At 36.3% G+C, this 25846-nt stretch overlaps 1 protein-coding gene across 1 annotated transcript in view; it reads right to left on the reverse strand.

Annotated features, from left to right (window-relative positions):
* Window positions 1-25846, reverse strand: part of LOC150095451 (thioredoxin-2-like) — an 84040-nt gene that overhangs the window by 40981 nt on the left and 17213 nt on the right. The window contains exon 3 of the mRNA XM_090410051.1: window positions 20020-20079. Within this exon, the coding sequence (XP_090266177.1) occupies window positions 20020-20079 (60 nt within the window). The remainder of the gene's footprint in view (window positions 1-20019; window positions 20080-25846) is intronic.

Genomic DNA, 25846 nt, shown 5'->3' on the forward strand with positions numbered 1-25846 from the left:
CGGTTGCTGGATGGAAAGAATATCGACAGTGCATGGGAAGCATTTAAACAATACTTAAATGATGTGATATCAGAATGTGTCTTGAGAGTTTGAAGAATAAATAGAGTAGGAGTCAAATGGATGTGTAATCTTATTAAGCAAGAGATTCATAAGAAAAGGACGACGTGGAAGGAATACCGTTTGCTTTAAGGATGACGTCCGTTATGAACATTATAAGCAGCAGGCTAGAATAGTCAACTGTTGTAGGAAAGCAAAGTCTGATTATGAAAAGAAACTGGCTCTGCATGCTAAAGACAACCCACAAGAATTCTATCGATATGCTACAAGTAAAAGAAAGAATGAATATGAAAGAATAACTCTTAAATCCAGATGTCGTCAGGGTTACAGATGCAGAAGAGGTTGTTTAGTTAACGAGTGCCCATTTCGTTAAAAGCTATCACCTGGTGAACGCAACAGTGAGCTTACCTCTTCACTAGATGAAGAAACGAACGCAGGTGTGTGAGACCAAGGTATTAGAGTTGTTGCACAAACTGAATAAGAATTCAGTAATAGGGACTGATGGAATATCAGCACATGTGCTAAAAAAGTGTTCAGCTGAAATGGCCATTCCTTTGACCGAGATGTTTAATATGAGTCTCAGAACAGGGAAGATTCCACAGGAATGGAAGGAATGTATGGTAATTCCATTGCACAAGGATGGTGCAAAGACCGATGTATCCAACTATCAACCAATTAGTATCTCAGGAGCAGTGGTGAAGATTTTGGAAAAATTGGTTATGGCCCACATTCAGAAATGGGTTGACAGTGAATCTCTACTTTGCAATGAACAACATGGGTTTACTAAGGGAAGATCATGTTTTAGCAACTTGCTCACATTCTATAACAATGTTACCATTGAACTAAACAAGGGGAAATGGATATACCATGATACTTTTGGATTTTGCTAAGGCTTTTGACAAAATACAGCATGGCAGACTGCTGCATAAATTGGAGAAAATGGGTTTGGGTTATACAATATTAGCATGGATAAGAGAATGGCTGACTGACAGATATCAAAAAGTGGTATACGGAGGATCTGAATCTGTAAGGTTTAAGCGGCTCTTCCATCCAATTTCTCTGCCTTCGGAACTGATGGCTTTCCTGTGCCTAGGCTTCAGAAGGTGCCATTGAAGATTCTTCAAGACTTATTGGACATTCTCCTTTCCAGTAAAGCAATATCACCATACCTGCGTGCTTCAAGAACTATCTTCATTCCGAAGAAAGAAACTTCAAGCTGTGTATCAGACTTTAGACCTATTACCATCTCCCCTGTGATACTTAAACTCCATCATAAAATCTTAGTTAAATGACCTCAGCAACATATACAGCATGAATATAGACAGAGCTTTTGTCCCTTCGGACAGCTGTGCCGAGAATACAGGGTGTTCGGGATAAATTTGACAGTTTCGTAAGGAAAAAGAAAATCTTCTTTGTATCTATTAAATTTAATGAATTGACAAAAAAACATTACAGACAGAGTTAATTACAATACTATCAACAAGATTTACTCAAAATAACCACCATTAGCATCGATCACAGCTTCAATTCTGCTTCGGAACCTCGAACAAGCTGATGCTACAGTCTCCCTGGGAAGGCCGCAAAAACTGTTTTAATTTTATCCATTAACTGGGCTTTTGTATTACTGGAAGTGCGATTGGTGTCTTTTTCAACTGCACCCCATACAAAATAATCCATGGGGTTAAGGTCTGGGGAGTTTGGAGGCCAAACATTTGGACTGGTGAAGTCGTAGAAATTTTCAGACAACCATTTTTGACTTTTCCCAGAGGTGTGGCAAGGGGCCGAATCCTGCTGCCATACATACGGCCTACCATTGGCTACCCTTGTTATCCAGGGCTTGACTACAGTTAGCAACTCCACGAACAAAGCCGGAATTCCAATGCCAGGGTTCTTCAACACCTGTTCCTGCAGATTTGCGAGGAATTCTGCTGTACGAACGCAATCAGATCGTCTGCTAGGGATCTTTCTTCTTGCTACATCCTCGTAGTCACCATTGCAAGTCTCTAGTTCATGCCTGATTGTTTTTACTGTATTCAGGGAGCATTGGGCAGCAGTCGTAATATCCTTATTTTGATGGCGGGCACGAATCATCATGATACAAGTTATTCTCTTCCATGATTCAGGTGGGTTCCAGCTATCCATCCTTTCTGACATCTTGTATATGAATGAAGAAGGGTCCATACTTTTAAATGAAGAGAAGTGTGTGTTAATACATGTAACTTACGGAAAAATATAATTAATTATAAATATGTCAAATTTATCCCGAACACCCTGTATATATCCTCTTTCTTCTCTTCTCTCTGATTCCCGCCGCCGCCTTAAGCCTCTATATATGGCATCACTGAATAAGGCTTCCAAAAGGCCTTTGATAGCATCTCCCTTCCTGCTCTCCTTCGAGCGCTGTCTATTGCTGGATGTCCAGAACCCTTTCTTTCCTATATTATGGGCTATACTTAGGTAGCTCCATCACTATCACTACAGGGTCCTGTGCAACTTCTACTGCCACAGTGCGGAGTGTTCACCAGGATGATCCTCTCTCTCTCTCCTTTGCTTTAACTATGTCATAGATGAGTTTCTTCACTCTCTTCCATTCCATATAGGCTACTCTAAAGGCACTTCTTACTTTAATGCTATGGCCTTTGCAGACTATCTTATTCTCGTAGCCTTTACTAAAATAGGCTTGCAGGAACTCCTTGACAGGCAATTGAGTTTTTCTCAATTCGAGGCATTTCTATTAATGTAGAGAAGTCTTGCTCTTTAGCTCTTGTCCCCTCTGGTCGTGACAAGAAGCTTAAGGCCAAGACTATAGAGTTTTTCCTGCACAGGAGGCCGTTGCATGCTTTGACCATCATGGAAAAGTAGAGATACCTCAGTATCATGTTCATCCCAAAGGGAAGGTCTTCTGTCCCATCCATCCTAGAAGCTAAGATCGCTTCTTTGAGGAAAGCTCCTCTCAAACCCCAGCAAAGACTGTTTCTCCTTTCCCACTATCTCCTACCTTCCTTTTACCACAAGTTGGTGCTTTGTAGGACATACATCTCGGTACTGTCCCGAATGGACGGGGCTATCCATTCAGCCGTGAGATCGTGGCTCTGACTGCTGCCCGACACTCCTACTGCATATTTCCACGAGGGTGAAGGATGGTGGGCTCGGGATTCCATCACTTAGATGGCTGATCCCACGCCTGCGGCTGTCCAGAATCGCGAAGTTAGAACTATCTTCTCCTATCTGCAGAGAGGCTTTCTATAGCCCATTAATACAAGAAGAATTTAAGCAGGCTAAAGGTTGGTCCCATGATCAAGGTACCTTAATTGAGTCAGCACCTGCAGAACACAAGAGGTGGGCATCTCTGCTGCACTGTTCTGTAGATGGTGTCGTCATATTTTGTGCCTCCCCAGCATGATTGGGTAAGGGATGGCACCAGACTCCTCCCTGGATTTGAGTATATTGACCTTATCAGGATAAGGATCGATGCCCACTTGAGCCTGCACAGCTCAATGGGTAGTGACGACTCAAACTGTAGGGCTGACTGCCACTACATTGAGACATTGTCTCATATAGCCCAGTGTTGCTTCCGCACCCATGGGGTCCATGTGTGGAGGCATGACAGCGTGGTCTCCATTCTGACAACCGCTTTAAGAACAAAGATTGGGAGACCACGGTGGAACCACATTATAGGACCTCCGTGGGTTTGCATAAGCCAGACTTAGTGATTAAAAGAGATGGTGACATTTGGTTAGTTGATGCCCAGGTGGTGGGAACAGAGTGGCTGCTAGCCTATAGCCATAATAATAAAGTAAACTATTATAAAAATAACCAAGATCTAGTTAGTAAGATACAGGAGGAGCATGGGGCAACTCCAAGGTTTACCAGCGCCACCATCTCTTTACATGGTGTATTAAGCGCAGATAGTTATAAGGACTTAAAACAGCTTGGGCTTACGCAGAAGGATATAAAAGTTCTTTCCTTGAGGGCCCTACAGGGCACACTGGTGGCATGGCATTGCCACCAGAAAATGACTATAATGATAATTAGAACAGGCATAGGGTAAAACACTTGTAAAGGCTTAGGCCTACATCAAGTCTGGACGATATGTCTGTACATGATGTAAGGGTAGTACTGCCCATAACCAGTACAAAGATAACAAGTGGTGTACCACAAGGATCAGTGCTTGGTCCACTGTTATTCAATCTGTACATTAATGATATTGGGAAGGATCTGACAAGCGACATACAGTTATTTGCTGATGATGCAGAGATAGGTAGGGTAATCAGGAATGCTGATGATATGCAGTCTTTGCAGAATGATTTGAATAAGCTGGAATTGTGGGCATGGGAAAATGGGTGTCAGTTCAATGTTAGTAAATGTAAAGTCATTCACTTCGGCATGATTAGATATCCAATGTCGTATTATATTGGTGAGATTAGGCTAGAAGAAACTGATGAGAATAGGGATCTTGGAGTGTTAGTATACAGGCAGTTGAAGTTTAGGGGCCATGTGGCAAAGATTGCAAATACAACTCAAAAGATAATTGCAATGCTGAAACGAACGTTCACATGTAAAGATAAGGATGTTATTTTGCCTCTTTACAAGGCCTTGATAAGACCTCACTTGGACTATTGTACGCAGGTCTGGTCTCCGTTGTGATTCTGATATATTGGAGAGAGTATACAAAGGAGTGTGTTAAAAATGATATCAGGATTGTGGAATACTGATTATGAAGACAGATTGAGAATTTATAAACTACAGACACTAGCAAACAGGAGAAAGAGAGGTGATATGATTGAGATTTACAAACTTCTGGAAGGGTCATACAGGATTTCAATTGATAGAATTTTTCAATTTATGGAGAGTGGGGAAAGGGCAAGAGGGCATCCTTGGCAGCTGAGAATGAAGGCAGCCAAGAAGGGTGTGAGGGCTAGATTTTTCTCTCAGAGGGTGGTGCATGATTGCAATGGATTGCCATTGGATGTTGTGAGTGCAAGCAGTGTGAATGAATTCAAGAATAAGTATGATAGCTGGTGTGTGTAGTATGTGGCCTCCCTCGATGATTCTCTGACTCACTGGTCTCTCTTAATAATAAGAAGAAAGCAAAGCACTTTGTGTAAAGGTAGACAAGTCCTGGGAAGAATTTGGTAAGAATACAGAAGATAAATATCAGGAAAATGGTAAAAGTATTCTGAAGTTCATTGAAAAAAAAATAACTTAAATGATGAAGGATATACAAAAATAATGATACTATAGATCAGGGCTTCTCAATTACATTAACCACCTTACCGGCCGTTATGGATCAAATACGCATCCGCATACGCTTCGTATCCATCATATATTTCATTGTTATAACAATGGTATTACAATTTTAATAAGCACTTCGCATCCATGATAACGTGAACGTCTATAGACGTCTTGGCCGGTAGCGTGGTTAAATAAAGGACCACTAATCTTGAATGCTGAATTTTTTGCTGGCCAATTATAGGAAAAGTAACTCGTCTAGTCCCTCATCACATCGATGTAGCCAGGCTCATGTTTTGAGTATATAATAAATTTAGTTTAATCCTTTATCCAAGTGTGAGCAAAGTTTGCACCTGAAAATATCTTCAGGACTAGGGTAAGGTAGTACAACACCAGGCAACTTGTAGCAAAGGTGGACCTGACCCTTCACTTAATGCATAACATTATACATATCTACAAGGAGACGTGTTTTGCATTATGGGAGATACTGAGATAGGAGTGATGTTAACTTGGTCCACCTTTGCTATGAGTTGCCCAATGTTGTACTACCTTACCCCAGTCCTGAAGATATTTTCAGGCGCAAACTTTGTTTGCTCACACTTGGATAAAGGATTAAACTAAATTTATTATAGTCTAACCAAGTGAAAAATAAACTTTCAACATTTTTCTCTAAATCCAGAGTAATTTAATAAAAAAGGTGGCACACCATTTGGCAACCCCTATAGGTAAAGATGACCTCACCAATGCTTCTGCCTGGTATCTCCACTTCTGGGCCTGGCTCCTACTGAAGAGACCTCAATAAAGGTCGAAAACTAGTCTGGGTAGTGGCCCTTCCCTTAATGCATAACATTATACATATCCGCAAGGAGATGTGTTTTGCATTATGGGAGATACTGAGATAGGAGTGATGTTAGCTTGGTCCACCTTTGCTACGAGTTGCACTACCTTACCCCCAGTCCTGAAGATATTTTCAGGCACAAACTTTCTTTGCTCACACTTGGATAAAGGATTAAACTAAATTTATTATAGTTTTGGGTATATGATTTGCAGGTGTTCCATATTTCTGTCAGTAAGTGAATTTGGTTATCTAGACTTTATCTAGATAACTATGGTTATCTAGATACACTGTTTGTGTATCTAGACCTGATTAAAGTTAATAAGCTAAAGTACTTTCACAAATCCAGGTTAACACAAACAGTTATTTTTTCATCAGTATTGTGATTTCAGGATATTTGTTATTGGTGTGAAGCTTTATCCAAAATTTTGTGTAGTGAGTAGACAAAGAATTCAATACTCCTCGATTTTATTTGAATTCAAACATTTCCAATTTAAACTGAGCCTCATATTCCAAAACATTATTTTATATTATATACACTAAAAGCTTGTTCGGCTTCAGCGCTGCAAACTGCAATTGTTGCCATAATCACTTTGGCTTTTTTCGCCATGCTGGGAATTTCGTTTTGTAACTTTCCAGTCAAAGCCATTTCTACTAAATCTCTAAAATCATTAATTTTAATTTCTTATTTCAAAATAAAATTTAAAGATGTTATCTTTTTTTTCCTTCTAACCATGGACACGTAACTTCTTCCATACTCCATGTTTCAGGATAATAACATACATTTAAAATGTTTTTGAGTTCTTCATCTTCCAAATCCTGTGGTTTTACCATATGATTGCATATTTATTTTCAAACTTTCGTTATAGAGGAGTTGAAACCATAATTCCAAATAATCTATACACTGCCGAATAAATTAATTTTTGTTAGGTTATTGAATGAGTTTGTGGCTTAATATATGTGAAAAAATTATGTTTTTTTTTTTTTTAAACAACATAATTTAAGAAGAAGAACAAGGGGCTCGCAAATTTGAGAAAAATTTAACAAAGGGCTCGCGCGAGCCCCTTATAGCTCACCACTGTGGGGGGGGTATATAGGGAGAAAGGTGACCAGCAAACTCATGAACACTACAAGACTCAGGTAAGAAAGGTGACCAGATTACAAGAAAAATCTAGCCTAGCAGGCTAAAAGAAATCCCAAAGAGTTCTTTTTTTTACATGACAAATAAGAGGAAGAATGACTATGTAAGATTAACTTTAATAAGTGATGATGGTCACGAGGTGACAGAAGCAGATAAAATAGTTGAGTTCTTGAGTGACCACATTGCAAGGATATATCATCTAAGTGAGGTTACTGCTTTAACTATGTGACAGACACTAATGTGGGAACAGAGATGGATGAAATGGAGGTTCTTAGGATATTGCAGAATCATTTCAATGTAAATACAGCTGTGGGATTAGATGGGATATCAGCTTGGATTTTGCATGAATGTACAAAGGAACTGGCAATACCACTGACTAAGTCTCAGTTCTGGTCGAGTTCCAAGGGAGTGGAAAGAGGGCAAAATTATTCCCTTGCATAACGGAAAATTTAAGACTGCAGTAACAAATTATAGACCAAAAAGGGGGTGCTTAAGGGTCAAAGCTGTATAACTGAGAGGAGACCTCCACATAGCCTTTAAAGGAATGCGGAGAACCGACCAGGGCTTCTGACCTAATGTCCAATCCTCACCTTCTCGTGGTGCACCCTGTTGGGTATCTACTTTGATACTGAACGAACGAGGATGGGCTGGCAATTTGGGATTTAGCCGACCAAATTGTATTCTTATTGGTTAAACCAAAATAAAAAATGATGGTACAACATGACAAAATTTCATGCCGGCTGGGGCGTCACCCGGTTAAACAAGGCCCCCGTTGTTTTCGCCAGGGAACCAGGGCGAACAGCGAAAAGTCAGCTACTGGAACAAATCTGAAAACAAACCCCAACTCAACATCACCAGAGTTAAAGATCGGTACTATCAACGTAAGAAGCCTGAATGGCAAAGAAATGGAGCTAGCTGAGGAATTAGATAAGTACCAGATCGACATAATAGGGGTGACTGAAACAAAAAAGACCAAAACTGGTGAGATCTTTCTGAGCAATAAATACAAAATGTTATATTCAGGCAATAACAATCAAGGAAAAGAAGGAGTAGCCATAGTATTCAACACAAAATACGAGGCTAATCTTCTTGAATGGCAGTCAGTCTCAAGTAGAGTAATGTGGGCAAATATGAGAATGGGGAACTGGACAATGAGACTTATTTGTGCCTATGGTCCCACAGAAGGTTCTACTAAGGTAGAAGTGGAGGAATTTTTTGAGGCTTTAGAAAAAGCAACTGACACAATGAAAAATGAAAAGTTGGTCCTTGTTGGGGATCTAAATAGCAGAGTAGGAAATGATTGTGAGACATACAAAAATATTTTGGGAAAATTTGGAGAAAAGAGCAAAGCTAATAATAATGGCAAATATCTGTTGGATTTCTGCTCAGGACATGGACTGGTTATTACTAACACCATGTTCCAACATAAAAATGTGCACAAATTCACATGGAGAGAAGAGGCTAGGAATAAGAAAAGTCTCATTGACTATGTTATTGTTGATAGTGATGTTTTCTCCCTGGTGCAGGACACCAGAGTGTACAGAGGATTTGAAATTGGAAGTGATCACTATTTAGTCTTGAGCAGGATAAAATTGAATTTTATATTGAAAAGAATAACATGTAAGAAAGTTTTAAAGCGAATAAAAGTTGAGCAGCTCTCAGATGTAAACTGTAGACTAAAATACAGAAATATTATTGAAAAGAAAATGAAAGAGTTTGAGAACAGGAATCAAACCTTGGAGATTCAGTGGCAAACTCTGAAGGAAACATTGATTGATTCTGCCAGAGAGGCATGTGGTGAGTTTGTGTGCAAAGATAAAAAAATCAGAACTCCCTGGTGGACACAGGAAGTTAAAGAGGCAGTGAAGGAAAAGAAGAAAGCATATCAAAAGTTCCTGGCAAATAAGTCAGCTTTTACTCTTACAGAATACAGAGACAAATGTAAGAAAGCTAAACAGTGTGTAAAACTAGCTAAACAAAAGTCATGGGAGGACTTTGGCAAGAATATAGAAAATAAATATCAAGAAGGTGGCAAAATATTCTGGAGGTTGTTGAAGAAGCTTAGGAATGGAGGAAAGAGTGCTGTAAAAGGAATTAGAGATGATAAAGGTGAAATGAAAACAGGAGAAAAAGATATCCTTGAAGTATGGAGTAATTACTTTGAAAAACTGCTAAATGAAACAAGCAGTGATGACAGCACAGTGATAAAAAACACTGACCAGGCATGCAGTCAGGAATACATATCCATACTTGAAGTAGAAAAAGCCATCAAAGGCTTGAAATGTGGAAAGGCAGCAGAGTAGATGATATTCGACCAGAAATGCTGAAGTATGGTGGTATAAGAGTCTTACAGTGGCTACACTGCATAGTTCAAAAAGCCTGGACAGAGGGACGAATTCCCGATGATTGGAGTAGAGCTCTCATAGTACCCATATATAAAAAGGGAAATAAAACTGAATGTGAGAATTACAGAGGCATTTCCCTACTGAGTGTTCCTGGCAAGATCTATGCAAGTATACTTGAGAAACGGTTGAGAAGAATTGTGGAAGAAAAGCTTGGTGAAGAACAAGCTGGATTCAGGCCAAATAGAGGCTGTCAGGATCAGATCTTCACTTTACGACAAATAGTCGAGAAAGCATGGGAATATAACAAAGATCTGTATTTAAGTTTTGTCGATTTGGAAAAGGCATATGACAAGGTGCCAAGAGAGAAGCTATTCAATACGCTGCAGTTATATGGTGTCAATGGCGCATTATATCAAGCAATACTTAGTCTTTATTTGAGTTGTGAGTCAGCAGTTAGAATTGAAGGAAGTACAGGAAGATGGTTTAATGTTAAATCTGGTGTGAGACAAGGATGTACATTATCCCCTCTGTTATTCATTATCTATATGGATCACATTATGAAGGAAAGTGGTATTAAACATGATATCAAAATTGGAGATGTTAATGTCAGCTCTTTGCTTTATGCGGATGATGTTATACTTCTAAATAAATCCGCTACAAGTCTGCAAGATTCTCTGACTAAATTGAATAGCTGTTGTAATAGATATGGTATGAAGGTCAGCAATAAAAAGACAAAGACAATGAAAATAGGCAGAATCATTGAAAATGTCAACTGTGTTGTGAATGGAGAACCTGTGGAACAAGTAAAACATTTCAGCTACTTAGGCACAATTTTTACTGAAGATGGTAAACTAAATATAGAAATAGACAACAGAATCAGCAAAGCTTGTATCGTGGGAAGTCAATTGAATAAATTCATATGGAATAAGAAAGAAATTAGTCGGAACACTAAATTAGCTGTATACAAGACTGTGTTCAAACCAATTTTAACTTATGGATCTGAGAGCTGGGTCAGAAGTAAAACACTTGACCAAAGACTAGAGACCGCAGATATGAGAGTCCTGAGAAAGATTAGAGGCGTGAACAGATGGCATCAATGGCAATATCATATTAAAAATGAGGATATTAGGAAAGAACTTGACATTGTCAGCATCCAGGAATGCGTTAGCAGAGCTAATCTCAGATGGTATGGTCACTTAAATAGAATGGGAGAGGAAAGATTAGCAAAACAAGTGTTCTCTGCCAGGTTGGCAGGAAAACGACCCAGAGGAAGACCAAGATATAGGTGGATTGATACGGTACAAAGTGCCTTAGACGATAGAAATATAAGATCTGATAATGTTGGAGTCTTGACAAGTAACAGACTGATTTGGAGGAAAATTGTAGATAGGAAGTTAGTAATGATGTAATTTTTTCATGTAGTACTGTCATATCCTGTACACCCCTTGAGGGTACATGGCAGGAATTTGATGATGATGATGATGATGATGTCTCAGGCATGGTGGTATACTGGAAAAACTGGTCAAAAAGAGAATTCAAGAATGGGTGGATAAAAATATGATACTGTATGAGAACAACATGGCTTGTGAAGGGTAGGTCATGCCTTAGTAATTAACTAACTTTTTTTAATAGCGTAACAGTTGAGTTAATGGCTATATGATGATTCTGCTGGATATTGCAAAGGTATTTGACAGAATACCACATAGAACACTGTTATGCAAATGGCAACAAATGAGGATGAATATGACACTAGTTATGTGGATAAAAGGGTGGGTGCTGGACAGATACCAAAAAGTGATATATGAAAGGGAAGAATCAAGGTGAAAACAGGTGACTAGTGGTGTGCTGTAAGGTTCAGTACTGGGACCACTACCATTTAATTTATACCTAGGATATGATATAGACAATAACCTGAAAGGAAATATTCCACTGTTTTCTGATGATGGAAAATTAGGTAGAATAGTAGTTAATCAAGGCTATGTGGAGGATGATTTAAATAGGCTGTCAGAATGAGCAGAAGATAATGGGTGTCAGTTAAATGTGGAGAAATGTAAAGTCATGCATTTTAGGAAAAATAGATTGCAAGCTATGTACCACATCGATAGATCTGCTGCAGGAAATAGATGAAGCTAGAGATTTAGGGGTGATGGTAGACAGAGTTATTAAAGCTTAAAGGTCATGCTGTTAAGGTAGCCTATAAGATTACTTGGTTACTGAAGAACACATTAACAAGTAGAGATAAGGAGTTGTTATTCCTCTTTATAAAGCCATGATATGCCATCTGGATAAATGTGCTCTGGTCTGGTTTCTTGGAAATGAAGCAGTGGAGAAGAAGGGAAAAAAAAAAAATCAGCATAACTGTGTGGCTTGCAACGACTACCCCAGCCTCTAATTCAACCTACATGAAGCATTCAATAAATGTAAAACAACCAGCAGCAAATCCAACTTCATAAAGACCAATAGCAGAAACTTGACTCATGTCAAATGGAAGCTGTGCCTTCTGGTTCCTTGCAAGGCCATTGTATGCAACTTCTACTCACCTCCACTTCCACCTCTCTCATCTAGATGGCACGACTGTCACAGCATCCAAACATAAAGCTGACTTGTTGTCAATACACACATTGCACAAATATACTTCAAACGCAACTTTTTTTGCTTGCACTTGGATAAAGGATTAAACAAGAATATTATTTCTTGGTAAGTATAACTTAATTGCTGATTATTTTATAGGAAGTTTAAATTCAGATATGGCTTTAATTGTTAATCTTTGTTTAGGTGTGTTACCTTTCTGCTTAGGTATTTTATCAATTTTGTCTTAATTATATTTATTACTTTCTTTATTACACCTCCAGGGAGTCCAAAGACTCATTGAGGGAGGGCACCTACTCTACAACTCTGTCTCCACCACTCAATCCACCAATACCATCTACCGCCAACCACCACCACTACTAGTATTTCCACAGACAATCGCAAACATCCATGCCCACGGTGGGATTCAAACCCACAGCCTTTTGGCTAAAGAGCGGATATGATAACCACTCGGCCAGCCTGGGTGGCCGAGTGGTTAGCATATTCACTGTTTTAAACAGTAAATAGCAGATATGCTATTTACTGTTTAAAAAGCTGAATCTGATTTTGTTTTCCCTGCAGCAAATTGGTTCCACCCCTTTTTGAGAGTATATTAATACAATATATATATATATATTATAATTATCACTAGTTTTGTGTTGGGTGATAATAGGCATCTATATGTACATATTGACCAGTATGTGTAGGCAATGCATACTGAATGAGAAACAGCCCAAATCAAACCTCAGGTTTTAAAATTGTGGCTGAAAGAGCTTTGTTTTTTAAATGTTTTCATATAGAAGATTGTGATGGGTCTATGGACTTTCCTTTTTGGAAGGCAAAGTTGTTTTGCCACATCAAATAACTTTAGTAGAGCAAACTGTAATGTTGGACAAAAATTTGTGTAAAAAAGAATTGTGCCATTCATGATAAAATTCATAAAGAAGATGGTGAGACCAAGAGATCTTGGTTATTTAGAACAGTCTTTAATTTTCATATTATAGTAGACTATTTTTAATGTAGGAGACAGAAAGACCTATCGACTCCTTGAATGTGGCTGCTAATTTCTTAGCTAGGTAATATGATGGACTGTATCCCTTCCAGTCTCGATGGTATATTATTTTTGTGGATTTTGCAGTCTAGAATAATGGAGTATTAATTTTTTCACAATAGAAAGCAAAGACTTGTCAGAAATTCTGTAATTTGTTTTTGAGTCTTTTAGTAGGAATGTAGTTGACAGCTATGCAAGTATTGAGCAAACCATACATTGTTCATTTTTTAACAGATAATTTTTTATTTAAAAAAACTGGCATATTATTTTTGCTGGTTTTTGACATGAGCAATTCCTTGTTCATTCTGAATGACTTTATGGTAACTTTTCTTCTTTTTCCCTGAATAACTTCTCCAAGAATGGGTGTTCCAATGTTTTTATATTATGATGTAAGCTACTAGTGTCTAATTTTGTCAACAGCTTTAAACATCAGAGATTTTATACCTTTTTTGCCACTGATATAAAACATATCGAATTTGTTAAATGCTTGAGTTGCAACTGCAAAAATTAGGCCTTTGTGAAGTAGTAAAAGGTGTTATTTTCTTTTTTTCTCAATACTCATGCCATAAACAAGAGGTCAAGATATCTGCAAGCACATTAGCACTGTGTGTGTGTGGGGGGGGTGCAGTTAAGGAAAGAGAGAGGAGCTATTAGATTTTTTTTTTCCTCCAAGAGTTATAGGTTGTAGTTTTTTGGGAATACTTCTTGAGGAAGGCTGTATTAAACAGAGGACAAAGTGAACTATAAACTAAAACACACAAACATTATTCAAGAAAAAATGAAAGAGTTTGAGAACAGGAACCAAACCTTGGAGTGGCAAGCCTTGAAGAAAACCCTGATTGATTCAGCCAGATAGGCATGTGGTGAGGTTGTCTGCAAGGATAGAAAAATCAGGACTCCATGGTGGAAACAGAAAGTTAGAGGCAGTGAAGGAAAAGAAGAAATCATATCAAAAGTTCCTGGCAAATAAGTCAGCTTTTGCTCTTAGAGAATACAGAGACAAGTGTAAGAAAGCAAAACACTGTAAAACTAGCTAAACAAAAGTCATGAGAAGACTTGGCAAGAACATAGAAAATAAATATCAAGAAGGTGGTAAGATATTCTGGAGGTTGTTGAAGAAGCTTAGAAATGGAGGAAAGAGTGTTGTAAAAGGAGTTAGAGATGATAAAGGTGACATGAAAAATGGAGAAACAGTTATCCTCGATGTATGGAGTAATTACTTTGAAAAATTGCTAAATGAAACAAATGGTGACAGCACAGTGTGGTAAAAAAAAACACTTAACAGGCATGCAAACAGGAATACATAAAAAATAAAAAAAAATAAATCAGCTAACACCTTTTATTCCCTTATAGGAAGTAGGCGAGTTCTTTATACCCTATCTAGCCTTTGGAGACTGAGTGGGAAGTTCAATCTCCACCGGTAGCCAATCAGAGATAGCTGGCCCATGTCTATCACTAATTATAGCAGCCACTGATGAATAGGCTGGTAAACAAGTGCTGCCATCTCTTGGTACCTAACCCTAACAAGATATGTTACTGTCTGAAATAATGTGGGTACTACGGTCGATTTTCTTGAGTTTACGGGATAAAAAAACGCTTGCCCGTGCCAGAGATCGACTAACTCAGGAATCGGCCGAAGAAAGGCTTAGAAAAAGTTCCTCCAGTCGATGACTAGACTTGAACTTAAGTCTGACCTCAAGCGACCAAGCGCTACTTCCACTGAGCTACACAGGCACACTCACAGGAATACATATCCATACTTAAAGTAGAAAAGGCCATCAAAAGCCTGAAATGTGGAAAGCAGGAGTAGATGATATTCAATCAGAAATGCTCAAGTATGGAGGTATAAAAGTCTTGCAGTGGCTGCACTGCATAGTTCAGAAGGCCTGGACAGAGGGATGAATTCCAGATGATTGGAGTAGAGCTCTCATATAGTGCTCATATACAAAAAGGGAAATTAATATGAGTGAATAATGAATATGAGAATTACAGAGGTATTTCCCTGGTAAAATTTATGCAAGTATACTTGAGAAGCAGTTGAGAAGGATTGTGGAAGGGAAGTTTGGTGAAGAACAAGCTGGATTCAGGTCAAACAGAAGCTGTCAAGATCAGATTTTCACTTTACGACAAATAGTGGAGAAATCATGGGATTATAACAAAGATCTGTATTTAAGTTTTGTAGATCTGGAAAAAGCATATGATAAGGTGACAAGAGAAAAGTTATTCAAAATGCTACAGTTATATGTTGTGAATGGGGCATTATATCAAGCAATACTTAGTCTTTATTTGAGTTGTAAGTCAGCAGTTAGAATTGAAGGAAGTACAGGAAGATGGTTTGATATTAAATCTGGTGTCAGACAAGGATGTGTATTATTCCCTCTGTTATTCATTATCTACATAGATCACATTATGAAGGAAGCAGTATTAAACCTGATATCAAAATTGGAGATATTAATCTCAGATCTTTACTTCATGCAGATGATGTTAAACTTTTAAATAAATCCAGTATAAGTCTGCAAGATTCCCTGACTAAATTGAATAACTGTTGTAATAAATTTGGTATGAAAATCAGCAATAACAGACAAAGACAATGAAAATAGGCAGAAACATTGAAAATATCAACTGCACTGTGAATGGAGAACATATAGAAGAAGTAAATCATTTCAGCTACTTAGGCATGATTTTTAGTGAAGATGGTAAATTAAATATGGAAATTGACAACAAAATCAAAGCTGGTATGGTAGGAAGTCAACTGAATACATTTCTATGGAATAAGAGAGAAATTAGTCAAAACACTAAATCAGCTATATACAAGACAGTGTTCAAACCAATTTAAACTTATGGATCTGAGAGATGGGTCAGAAATAAAACAGTTGACCAATGACTCGAACCCAGAGATATGAGAGTTTTGAGAAAGATTAGAGGTGTGAACAGATGGTATCAATGGCAATATCATATTACAAACGAGAATATTAGGAAAGGACTTGAGATTGTTAGAATCCAGGAATGTGTTAGCAGAGCTAATCTCAGGTAGTATGGTCACTTAAACAGAATGGGAGAGGAAAGATTAGAAAACAAGTGCTCTCAGTCAGGTTGGCAGAAAAAAGACCCAGAGGAAGACCAAGATATAGGTGGATGGATACAGTAAAAAGTGCCTTAGAAGAAAGAAATAAGATCTGATAATGTAGGAGTCTTGACAGATAATAGATTGATTTGGAGGAAAATTGTTGATAGGAATTATTAATGATGTAAGTTCTTCATGTAGTATTGTTATTATAGCCTATATACCCTTTGAGAGTACATATCAGTAATTTGATGATGTTGACTGGGATTTTTTTTTTTCCTTTTCAAGAATTCAGGTTTGCTAGCAGAAGTTTACAAAGTCATGAAAACCCAAATGAAACTTAAAGTAAAAATTTTAGTTTTTAGAAAAAGACTAGGATTATAGTCCAAGATATTCTAGAAATTTTGTATATTAGTGAAGTGCAAGGTTTGTAATCAACTCAGAATGCAAGTAAGCAATATAATGTTGATAAGCCTCTTTTTCTCTATCTCCAACCTAGTTATGTTATTAGTCAATCATGGACAGTACATTACCTATAATACATATTTTTTTTTTTTTATTTTGTTTATTTGTTGATTAGTACATTTTAAATTCCTACCTTTCATGCTGCACTGACTTCAAAATCAACATGTGAATCTCAAAGACTCAACTTATATATTAAAAAAAAATTAATATAAACAAAAATATATATGTACATTGAATACAATTCTGTATGTTAAGTTATTCTCTTTAACTATGGAAATGTGACAAATCATATACTCTGTATGATGACAATCAGTAAAGATTAATGACTTACATCTAATTTTTAACAAAGAATAACTAAATCGTCATTCCAAAGATTATACAATATGAGCTGTGAGAGAGAGAAAGAGAGCTTATTTCTTGCATTAATGTCTTCTCAAAACTGAACATATTTCTGAGGGATGACATCAATATGTAGAAAGAGGAAACAGCATTCAGCTAAAAGTTCTATAGTTTAATTCTTGACTATATGAGGAACTTTGCTTCCTTTGCAATTATAATCTCAATGACTGTTCAATTTATCTTCCTTCATTATTTATTTATTTTTTTAAATTTCTACTCAAGCATTCAGACTTATTTAGACTACAATAAAAGATGCAGAATATTTCACTTGATTATTATGCTTCCATATATCTTTTCTAGCAACCTACCTTGATGAAGAAGATTTTTCTTAAAATTCATGAAGTGAGAATGACAAATACCCTAACAATAGACGTACAAGTTTTGAATGAGCAGTTCCAAAGGCAAGTTGAACAAAAAATAATTTTATCGTGGATTTCACTTGCTTTAAGCATATAGCACTCTCACCGATACATGAAGGTGTGGTGCATTGTATTGTTCTTCAATGTTAATTTGACAGTTTCTTCCTTGAAGAGTAAATAAAGATCCATATAAAACATTTTCAGAAATGATATAATTCAACTTTACAGTTTCTCTCTCTCTCTTTCTTGTTAGCATTTCTGTATCCAAGCAAGAGTTGCTCCAAACCAAAACTTATAACTAATACACATGCCCCATTACTGATATTCAACATTCACTCAAATAAAAACGTGGACCAATGCCATATTAATCGAAATATGCAATTTTCATTTTTTTGTTCATTATGTGTATGTAATATGTTTATGAAGAAAAATACAAATGGAAATCCTAGCATGATAAATTAGGGGGATTTTGAAAGTAAAACTGGAATTTTTTTTTTTGCAATAATTCAGGTTTACTAGCAGTGAAGTTTATAAAGTTATAGAAACCCAAATGAAACTTAAAATAAGACTAATAAGACTTTATAGTCTGAGATATTCTAGAAATTTTGTATATTAGTGAAGTGCAACGTTTGTAATAAACTCAGAATGCAGGTAAGCAATATAATGTTGATAAGCCTCTTTTTCTCTATATCCAACCTAGTTATATATAACCAGCATGTAATATTTCCCATGTAACTCCCTAAGTTACATGGGAAATATTAGGATTACAATATCCAGGTAAGCAAGTTGACTATTTAAAATATATTAAGTTGTTGGAAGTTTTTCTACTTTGTTATACTATAAATTAAAGATGCCAAGAAATTATATTCTAGGTTTAATTCTTTATCATTTAAAAACAAAGCAACTAAAGTTCTTTTGAAGCCAGTGGATTACATTTGTAAATTCTGGCTAGTTTGAAGGATAAAAAAACCCAATGTTTAAGGGAGTTTGGGGAAGAGTTAAAGAGTAGGGGCATGCAATGTGAAATGATAAACTGCTGGGTAGTACATTGCCTAGTTGGCAGAATTATGTGCCGACTTGTCAGGAAGCCTCATCTTGTGTTTTAATGTTAACATCAAATTCATTCAAGAGTGAACTGCCAAGCAATGCACCAGATGCATTCTGATAAACATTGAAGAAATCAAGTATTCTGCAGTATGTTTCAGGAATACAGTTTACTGTTTCCATTTTCCTCTCTAGTTGCATGTATTTGTTGGCCTGGTTGGCAGAGAGTTAATATACGAGGGTGTGCTGAATAGTTGTGATAATAACCATGAAGGAATTGAGGTATAACCATGTTCTAGGTGTTTATCAGAATTCCCCCCCCCCTCAAACCAACAGGTTCAAATCTTGCCATGGACATGGATGCTTGTAATTGTCTTTAGGTGGAATTGAATTTCACTACCCAGTGTGAGATCATCCTGCTGGAGGCATGAAGTGGCTCAAAAAAGTTCCAAGGACTGTCTCTAGATTATGTAAAAATAAATAAAAATATTTAAAAGAAAAAGATCCTTAGACCACTCATAGTACATTAGTACAGGTTACAACCTTATATGGATGAGTCATAAATATTTGGGCTAAATTAACATACTTCTATATGATCTAGTTTCCCGTCTTCATATGAAGGATACTCCACAGGTTAAAAGCTAAGTTCAATGATCCCAATGATGAAACTGGCGAATAGCATTTCCTCAACATAATTGTTGAATCATCAGCAGCTGTAGAGATATCTATAGTTACCGTAAAGTGCAAAGTTTAATGTGCAGATTGAAATAATACAATATAAGATCAAGCTTGGATCAAGAAACCAAGCATACCTGTCCTCTCCCTATGTTGCACTGACTATTACTACATATAGCTTCTTCTGCTTCAATATCAAGCAGTGATCCACCACATCACCTGCTACAAATTGCATTAAAATGAGAATTAAAATTATGAAATAAAGAAGTATATATTATCATTATTATTACATGACACCTCTGGAGAGTCCAAAGACTCATCGAGGGAGGACACCTACTCTACATGTCTCAGTCTCCATCACTCAATCCCCCAACTACAACTAACCACAACTACATCAACGCCATCTACTGCCTGCCACCACCACTAGTATTTCCACAGACAATCACAAACATCCATGCCCATGGCGGGATTCGAACCCACAGCCTTTTGGCTGGAGAGCGGATACACTAACTGCTCAACCAACTAGGCCAGCATTTATATATATGTATATATGTATATATATATATATGTATATATGTATATATATATATATGTATATATATATATATATATATATATATATATATATTCTTCAATTATATTAAACCAAATTACATAAATCAAAAACTAACTATGCATCTACCCACATGGTTACGCTGCATACAATAGAACAAAAAGTTAAAGAACAAGCAGAAAATGTGATCTATTCATTTTTTAAATAAATCAGAATGAAAAACTAACTCACCTCATTTTCATCCACATCTATTTTTAGGAAGACAACATCTGCATACTCTGCTGATAATTTCTGAGTGCAATGAGATAGATAGGGATTAAACTTAAAATCATCTGAATCATTATATAAACTGACAGGAAGGAAAGAAGGAAGAAATGCATATATGTAATGAAAAATATGAGTAGTTACAGGGCATGGTATTAAAAGAATATAACTTTTCATTTTAATATAACAAAGAAGTGACATACATACACTTGCAATAAAAACTCATTACAGACAAATATTTTGCATCCTATAATACGGCATGTTTGGAGTTCAGTCATTTCTCACAATATCATGCGTGTGTGGGTGTGCAAATGCAAGTGTACTCACAAAGTAAGTTGCATAACATTGCAGACCTTTCCAGTGAGTGTGTTAAATTGATTTCCATAAGTTTCATGCATTTTTATACTTTACAGGACACTATCATACAACATTTCTGAGTGCAATGAGATAGAGATTAAACTTAAAAATCATTTGAATCATTATATAAACTGACAGGAAGGAAAGAAGGAAGAAATGCATATTCGTAAGTTCAATGAAATTCATTACAAAAAAAAAGTACTGTATTTTTCGGACCATAAGATGCACCTTTTTACATAGAAAAATTGACTGAAAATTGGGGTACGTCTCATGGTCTGAAGGTAACATTAAAATGCGAATCTTTACACTGTACTGAAGCTGTTAGCAAAGTTCAATTACTGGCACAATATGTTAATAAAATTAGTAAGTACGCCACTGAAGGTAGGTACCTAAGTTATCTCGCTGCATGTGGGTGAATCACCGATTTGAGCATCAATAGTCATTAGTGTGTAAACATATGCGCTTTTGTATGGTTCATTTGAATTATTTTTTATAAGTAGTTAAAATTTTCATCTTAAAATTAGAAAAAATTAGTGTAAAACAAAAAAAGACTTTCATATAACGTGAGTTATAAATTAAATGTGATTAAATTATGCAAAACAATATGGAAACAGAGCAGCAGAAAGACATTTTGGTCCACCACCAACAGAAAAAATGGTTCGTGAATGGAGAAAACAAGAGGAACAATTAAAAGTGCTATGTAAACACAAGAAAACATTCTGTTCGCACCTAGAAAAATGGCCAGAATTAGAAGTACAAATGAAAAATTGGGTAACAAATCATTGAAACATGAGAATATCTATTTCTACGAAAATGATAACACAGTCCAACACAATTTTTGCGGACTTTTATATGAGACTTGTTTTTTACTAATTTGGGTGTGCTGATTTCAAATATCAAACCCATTTTTCTCTATCACATCAGGTTTTTCCTCTATGGCATTTTCTTTTTGCTAATTTGTAAGTTTTTGATAGTTTTAAGGAGGCAATACTATTTAGAGGATCAAAAAAAATCGATTTTTTATTATTATTTTCTGAAAGTATGTACTTTTAAAAATCTGTTCCTAACTTTTTATCAAGAAATTCGAAAAATCCCCGAAGATATAGCCTATTATTCAAAGCGGTGCGCAGATCAGAATCGGAGCACTCACTGCTCTCGCTTGTTAGTAAACGAATAAATGCGTAAGAACCTGCAACGCCACATACTGGTGCTTTGAATGAGAGAGAGGCCGATAATTCGATACATAACTACTTAACAATATTCATTAAAAATTACAAGAATATTTATAAAAAAATAACAACTTTACTTACACACGAGTTTCAGGGAATAAATTTTTGTTTGCAGCAATTTCTGCTGTGTGTTCTGTTTTGGCAATCCCTTTGAATACTCCAACAGTAGTCGGCCATCATGTGAGAATCCCATCTTCCTTGGTACCGATCTTCCATAGTTTTTAAGTCTTGATGAAATCTTTCGCCTTGTTCATTGCTTACAGCACCTAAATTCTCGGGAAATCTATCAAGATGACTGTATAGGAAATGAAGCTTTATGCTCATGTTGCGACCTAGGTGCTAGAAATTTTCAAGCATTGTTTCCACTAGATCTTTGTAATTGCACGCTTTTTTGTTTCCAAGAAAATTATTCGCAACCATCGTAAATGAAGTTCAGGCCTCTTTCTCAATTTCGTTCATAGAGTTGATGAAATTTGAGTCTCTCATTAAAGTTCTAATTTGCAGTCCATCAAATACACCGGCTTTAATCTTTTCATAACTAAGTCATGGAAATTTTTCACATATGTATTGGAAACAGTCACCTTGTAAAACTAAAGCTTTAACATACTGCTTCATAAGACCTAGTTTGATGTGTAGAGGTGGAAAATTATTTTTTCTCTGTCGATTAAAGGTTGATTTATAACATTCATTCTCCAACATTTAAGGATATTCTAAGAGGCCAATGTTTCTGACTCCAGTGTTGGTTTCTAGCTCGACTATCCGAGAAGCATAGAAAACACGGAAACTTTGTATATCCTCTTTGAAAGCCAAGTAAAAAGTTCACCATTTTAAGATCCACACAGATGATCCAGTTATGGTCTGTATATTTTAATAACTTCAGAACCTTTTTAATGTCCTCATATGTTTCCTTTAAGTGGACTGAATAGCCAATAGGAATTGAGCCATATACATTCCCATTGCGTAGTAAGATGCACTTGAGACTTCTGCTTAAACTGTCGATAAATAAAGACCACTCATTTGGATGATATTGTACAACACTCGTTTCAGTTAGTAAACCTGACACATTGTTACAGTAAACAAACCCACACTCATGTTTAAAATATTGTACAAGATTACTTTCCCTGCTACGATAAAACGTTATCTTCGTATCTTGCTCCAGTAAGTTTTTTTCATTTAATCTTGAAGCTAACAATTCCGATGATTCCTTTGATAGGCCCAAATCTCTTACTAAGTCATTCAATTCCGCTTGAGTAAAACGTTGCGGTCCAGAACTAGAAATTAAATTTTTATTGTCTGAATCAACATCTGGTTCTTGCTCCTCTAGAACATCTGGCATATCCTAATCATGCTTGTTCTCAAGTAAAGGAAGTCCTTTATAAATTGGCACGGCTATTTCATTGAATGAGCAACTGGCCAAATTGCTGAGTCGAGATTTGGATACACAATTTTTTTCTTATTCTTCTTATTATAACCAGAAGTCTGAACTAAACAAAAATAGCAATCATCTACATGATTTTTCGGTTCACGCCAAATCATTCGAATGCCAAAAGCTAATTTTTGGTGTTTTCCCTTGCTCCACTGTCGTAAATATTCTACACATGACTTACACACTTTATTTGGAGCCCATGAATTGTCCTGATCTGCAAGTTTTATGTCAAAGTATGCAAGGTACACTTTCTTAACAAAATCAGTGATATTTGTCCTCTGACTGGGAACAGTAAAGCTGCCACAAATGTAGCAGAAGGAATCTACACCATTGACACATTTTTGAGTAGTAGACATGATGTATTTTCTTCACTGCCGGCTAACATGCAATTAACAAGACAAAAAAAAAAAAAAAAAAAAAACCAGAGACTTTATTGAAACGTTATTAGCGCTCATCATACTTTCACGATCGATTAACGACTGACTGATTTCAATCGTTCTTTGTCCGCTATGACGCATATAGCATTCATTTGTTTTAGGCAGTTGTCATCACCTAAATGTATTAGGTCAGTTATCGGCCTCTTTCGCATTCAAAGTGCCAGTATGTGCCATTGCAGGTTCTTACGCATTTATTCGTTTATTAACAAGCGAGAGTGGTGAGCGCTCTGATTCTGATCTGCGCACCGCTTTGAATATAGGCTATATCTTCGGGAATTTTTTGAATTTCTTGATAAAAAGTTAGGAACAGATTTTTAAAAGTACATACTTTCAGAAAATAATATTAAAAAATCGATTTTTTTGATCCTCTAAATAGTACTGCCTCCTTAAAACTATCAAAAACTTACAAATTAGCAAAAAGAAAATGCCATAGAGGAAAAAACTGACGTGATAGAGAAAAATGGGTTTGATATTTGAAATCAGCGCACCCAAATTAGTAAAAAACAATTGTTAGATCATAATCAGCAGAAAAAAATATTTTTTTTGTTGGCCCGTGTAATTTTTGAAGCGAAACAATGGGCAACTGCTAATGCAATTTTAGATTTTACAGGATCGCCATCTTGGTGCTTTAGATTTATGAAAAGACACTGGTTATGCATGCGTACAAAAACCACTCTAGCCGAAAAAATGCCGGCTGACTATGAAGCTAAAATTATAGAATTCCATAGATTTGTCATATCAGCGAGAAGAAAATTTAACTTTGAGCTTAATCAAATTGCGAACATGGATGATGTTCCTTCAAATTGGACAGTAGATTCAAAAGACACAAAATCAATAGTGATCAAAATTTTTTCATGACAACAGGTCATGAAAAAACTCACTACACTGTAGTTTTAGCTTGTTGCACGGACGGAACAAAACTATCCCCCCATGCTAATCTTCAAGAGAAAAACGTTACCGAGAGATGAAATTCCTCGTGGCATTATTATCCACATTCAAGATAAAGGCTGGATGGACGAAACAGTAATAAAATAACAGATACAAAAGATATGGGCAAAACGTCCAGGTGCGTTGTTTAAAAAGCCTGCGATTTTAGTGTGGGATCACAGAGCACATAAAACAGAATCAACAAAGAAGCTTCTAAAAGAAATGAATACAGAATTAGCTGTCATTCCTGGAGGCCTTACAAATCAATTACAACCCTTGGATGGATCTATTAATAAACCATTCAAAAATTTTATGCAGGAAGAGTGGAGCAAATTGATGGCAAAGCCAAATCACAATGTTACAGCAACATGACGTATGAAACGCCCAACAATTTCAGAAGTATGTACCTGGGTGAAAAATTCATGGGAAGCTGTGAAAGAAGAGACGATTATAAAGTCATTTAAGAAATGCAGGATAAGTAATGCGATGGATGGTACCGAAGATGACGCAGTTTTTGAAGGGAGTGACAACAATGGTTCAGATGAAAGTAATACGAACGGTGACATTAACGAGATGAGTGATAGTGCCGAGAGTGAAGAGGAACTGAATATTGTTAATACAAATGATTGTAACAATAAATAAAAATTAAGTAAGAATTTGTAAATATCTTTATATAATAAAATATTTTTTTCTAAAAATCATCTCATAAATTTGGGGTGCCTCTCATCGTCCAAAAAATATGGTAATTTATTATTTATTATATTAATTAATTATTATTATGCGACACCTCCAAGGAGTCCAAAGATTCATCGAGGAAAGGCACCTACTTTACAACTGTCTCCACCAACTACAGCAAATCGTAACTAGTATCATCATCATCTACACCGCCATCTACCACCCACCACACAACTGTCAGGCCAGTGAAATCTTACTAAAATGGACTAAGAGAAGGCAAATATATGGACGCTTGGGCAGCGATCACGTGTCCTATAAGGTCTGTGCTAGGGCAACTCAAAAATGCCAGAGTGTATTCCCATAAACTCTCTCTGATCAAATTTCATACAAAACTTTTATAATTTCTGCATTCAGCTTTGAAATAATGCTGGATTTAATATCCACTTGATTTATATAATTTATTTTCATATTTTTTGTAATAATAATCTTAAATATAAAAGGTTAATATATAGCACATTAGTATAACAAATAAGTAGAAACATGTTATTGCTGATTATACTCTAGAAATATGCATGTGAGGAGAATTCATTCCAAGGACAGAAGTAGAAGGAATTAATGTGGTAGGGCAAAAAAAAAAAAAAAATAAAATAAATTGTTCTGCGAGTTTGGAACTGAAATATGAAGAAAGTGCATTACATGCAGCAAAAACTGGAATCTGTAAAAAACATGTAGTAAATTAGTAA

Source organism: Typopeltis vanoorti, chromosome 20 (assembly GCF_054136105.1).
Source record: "Typopeltis vanoorti isolate ZY-2024b chromosome 20, IOZ_Tvanoo_1.0, whole genome shotgun sequence".
NCBI classification, from domain to species: domain Eukaryota; kingdom Metazoa; phylum Arthropoda; class Arachnida; order Uropygi; family Thelyphonidae; genus Typopeltis; species Typopeltis vanoorti.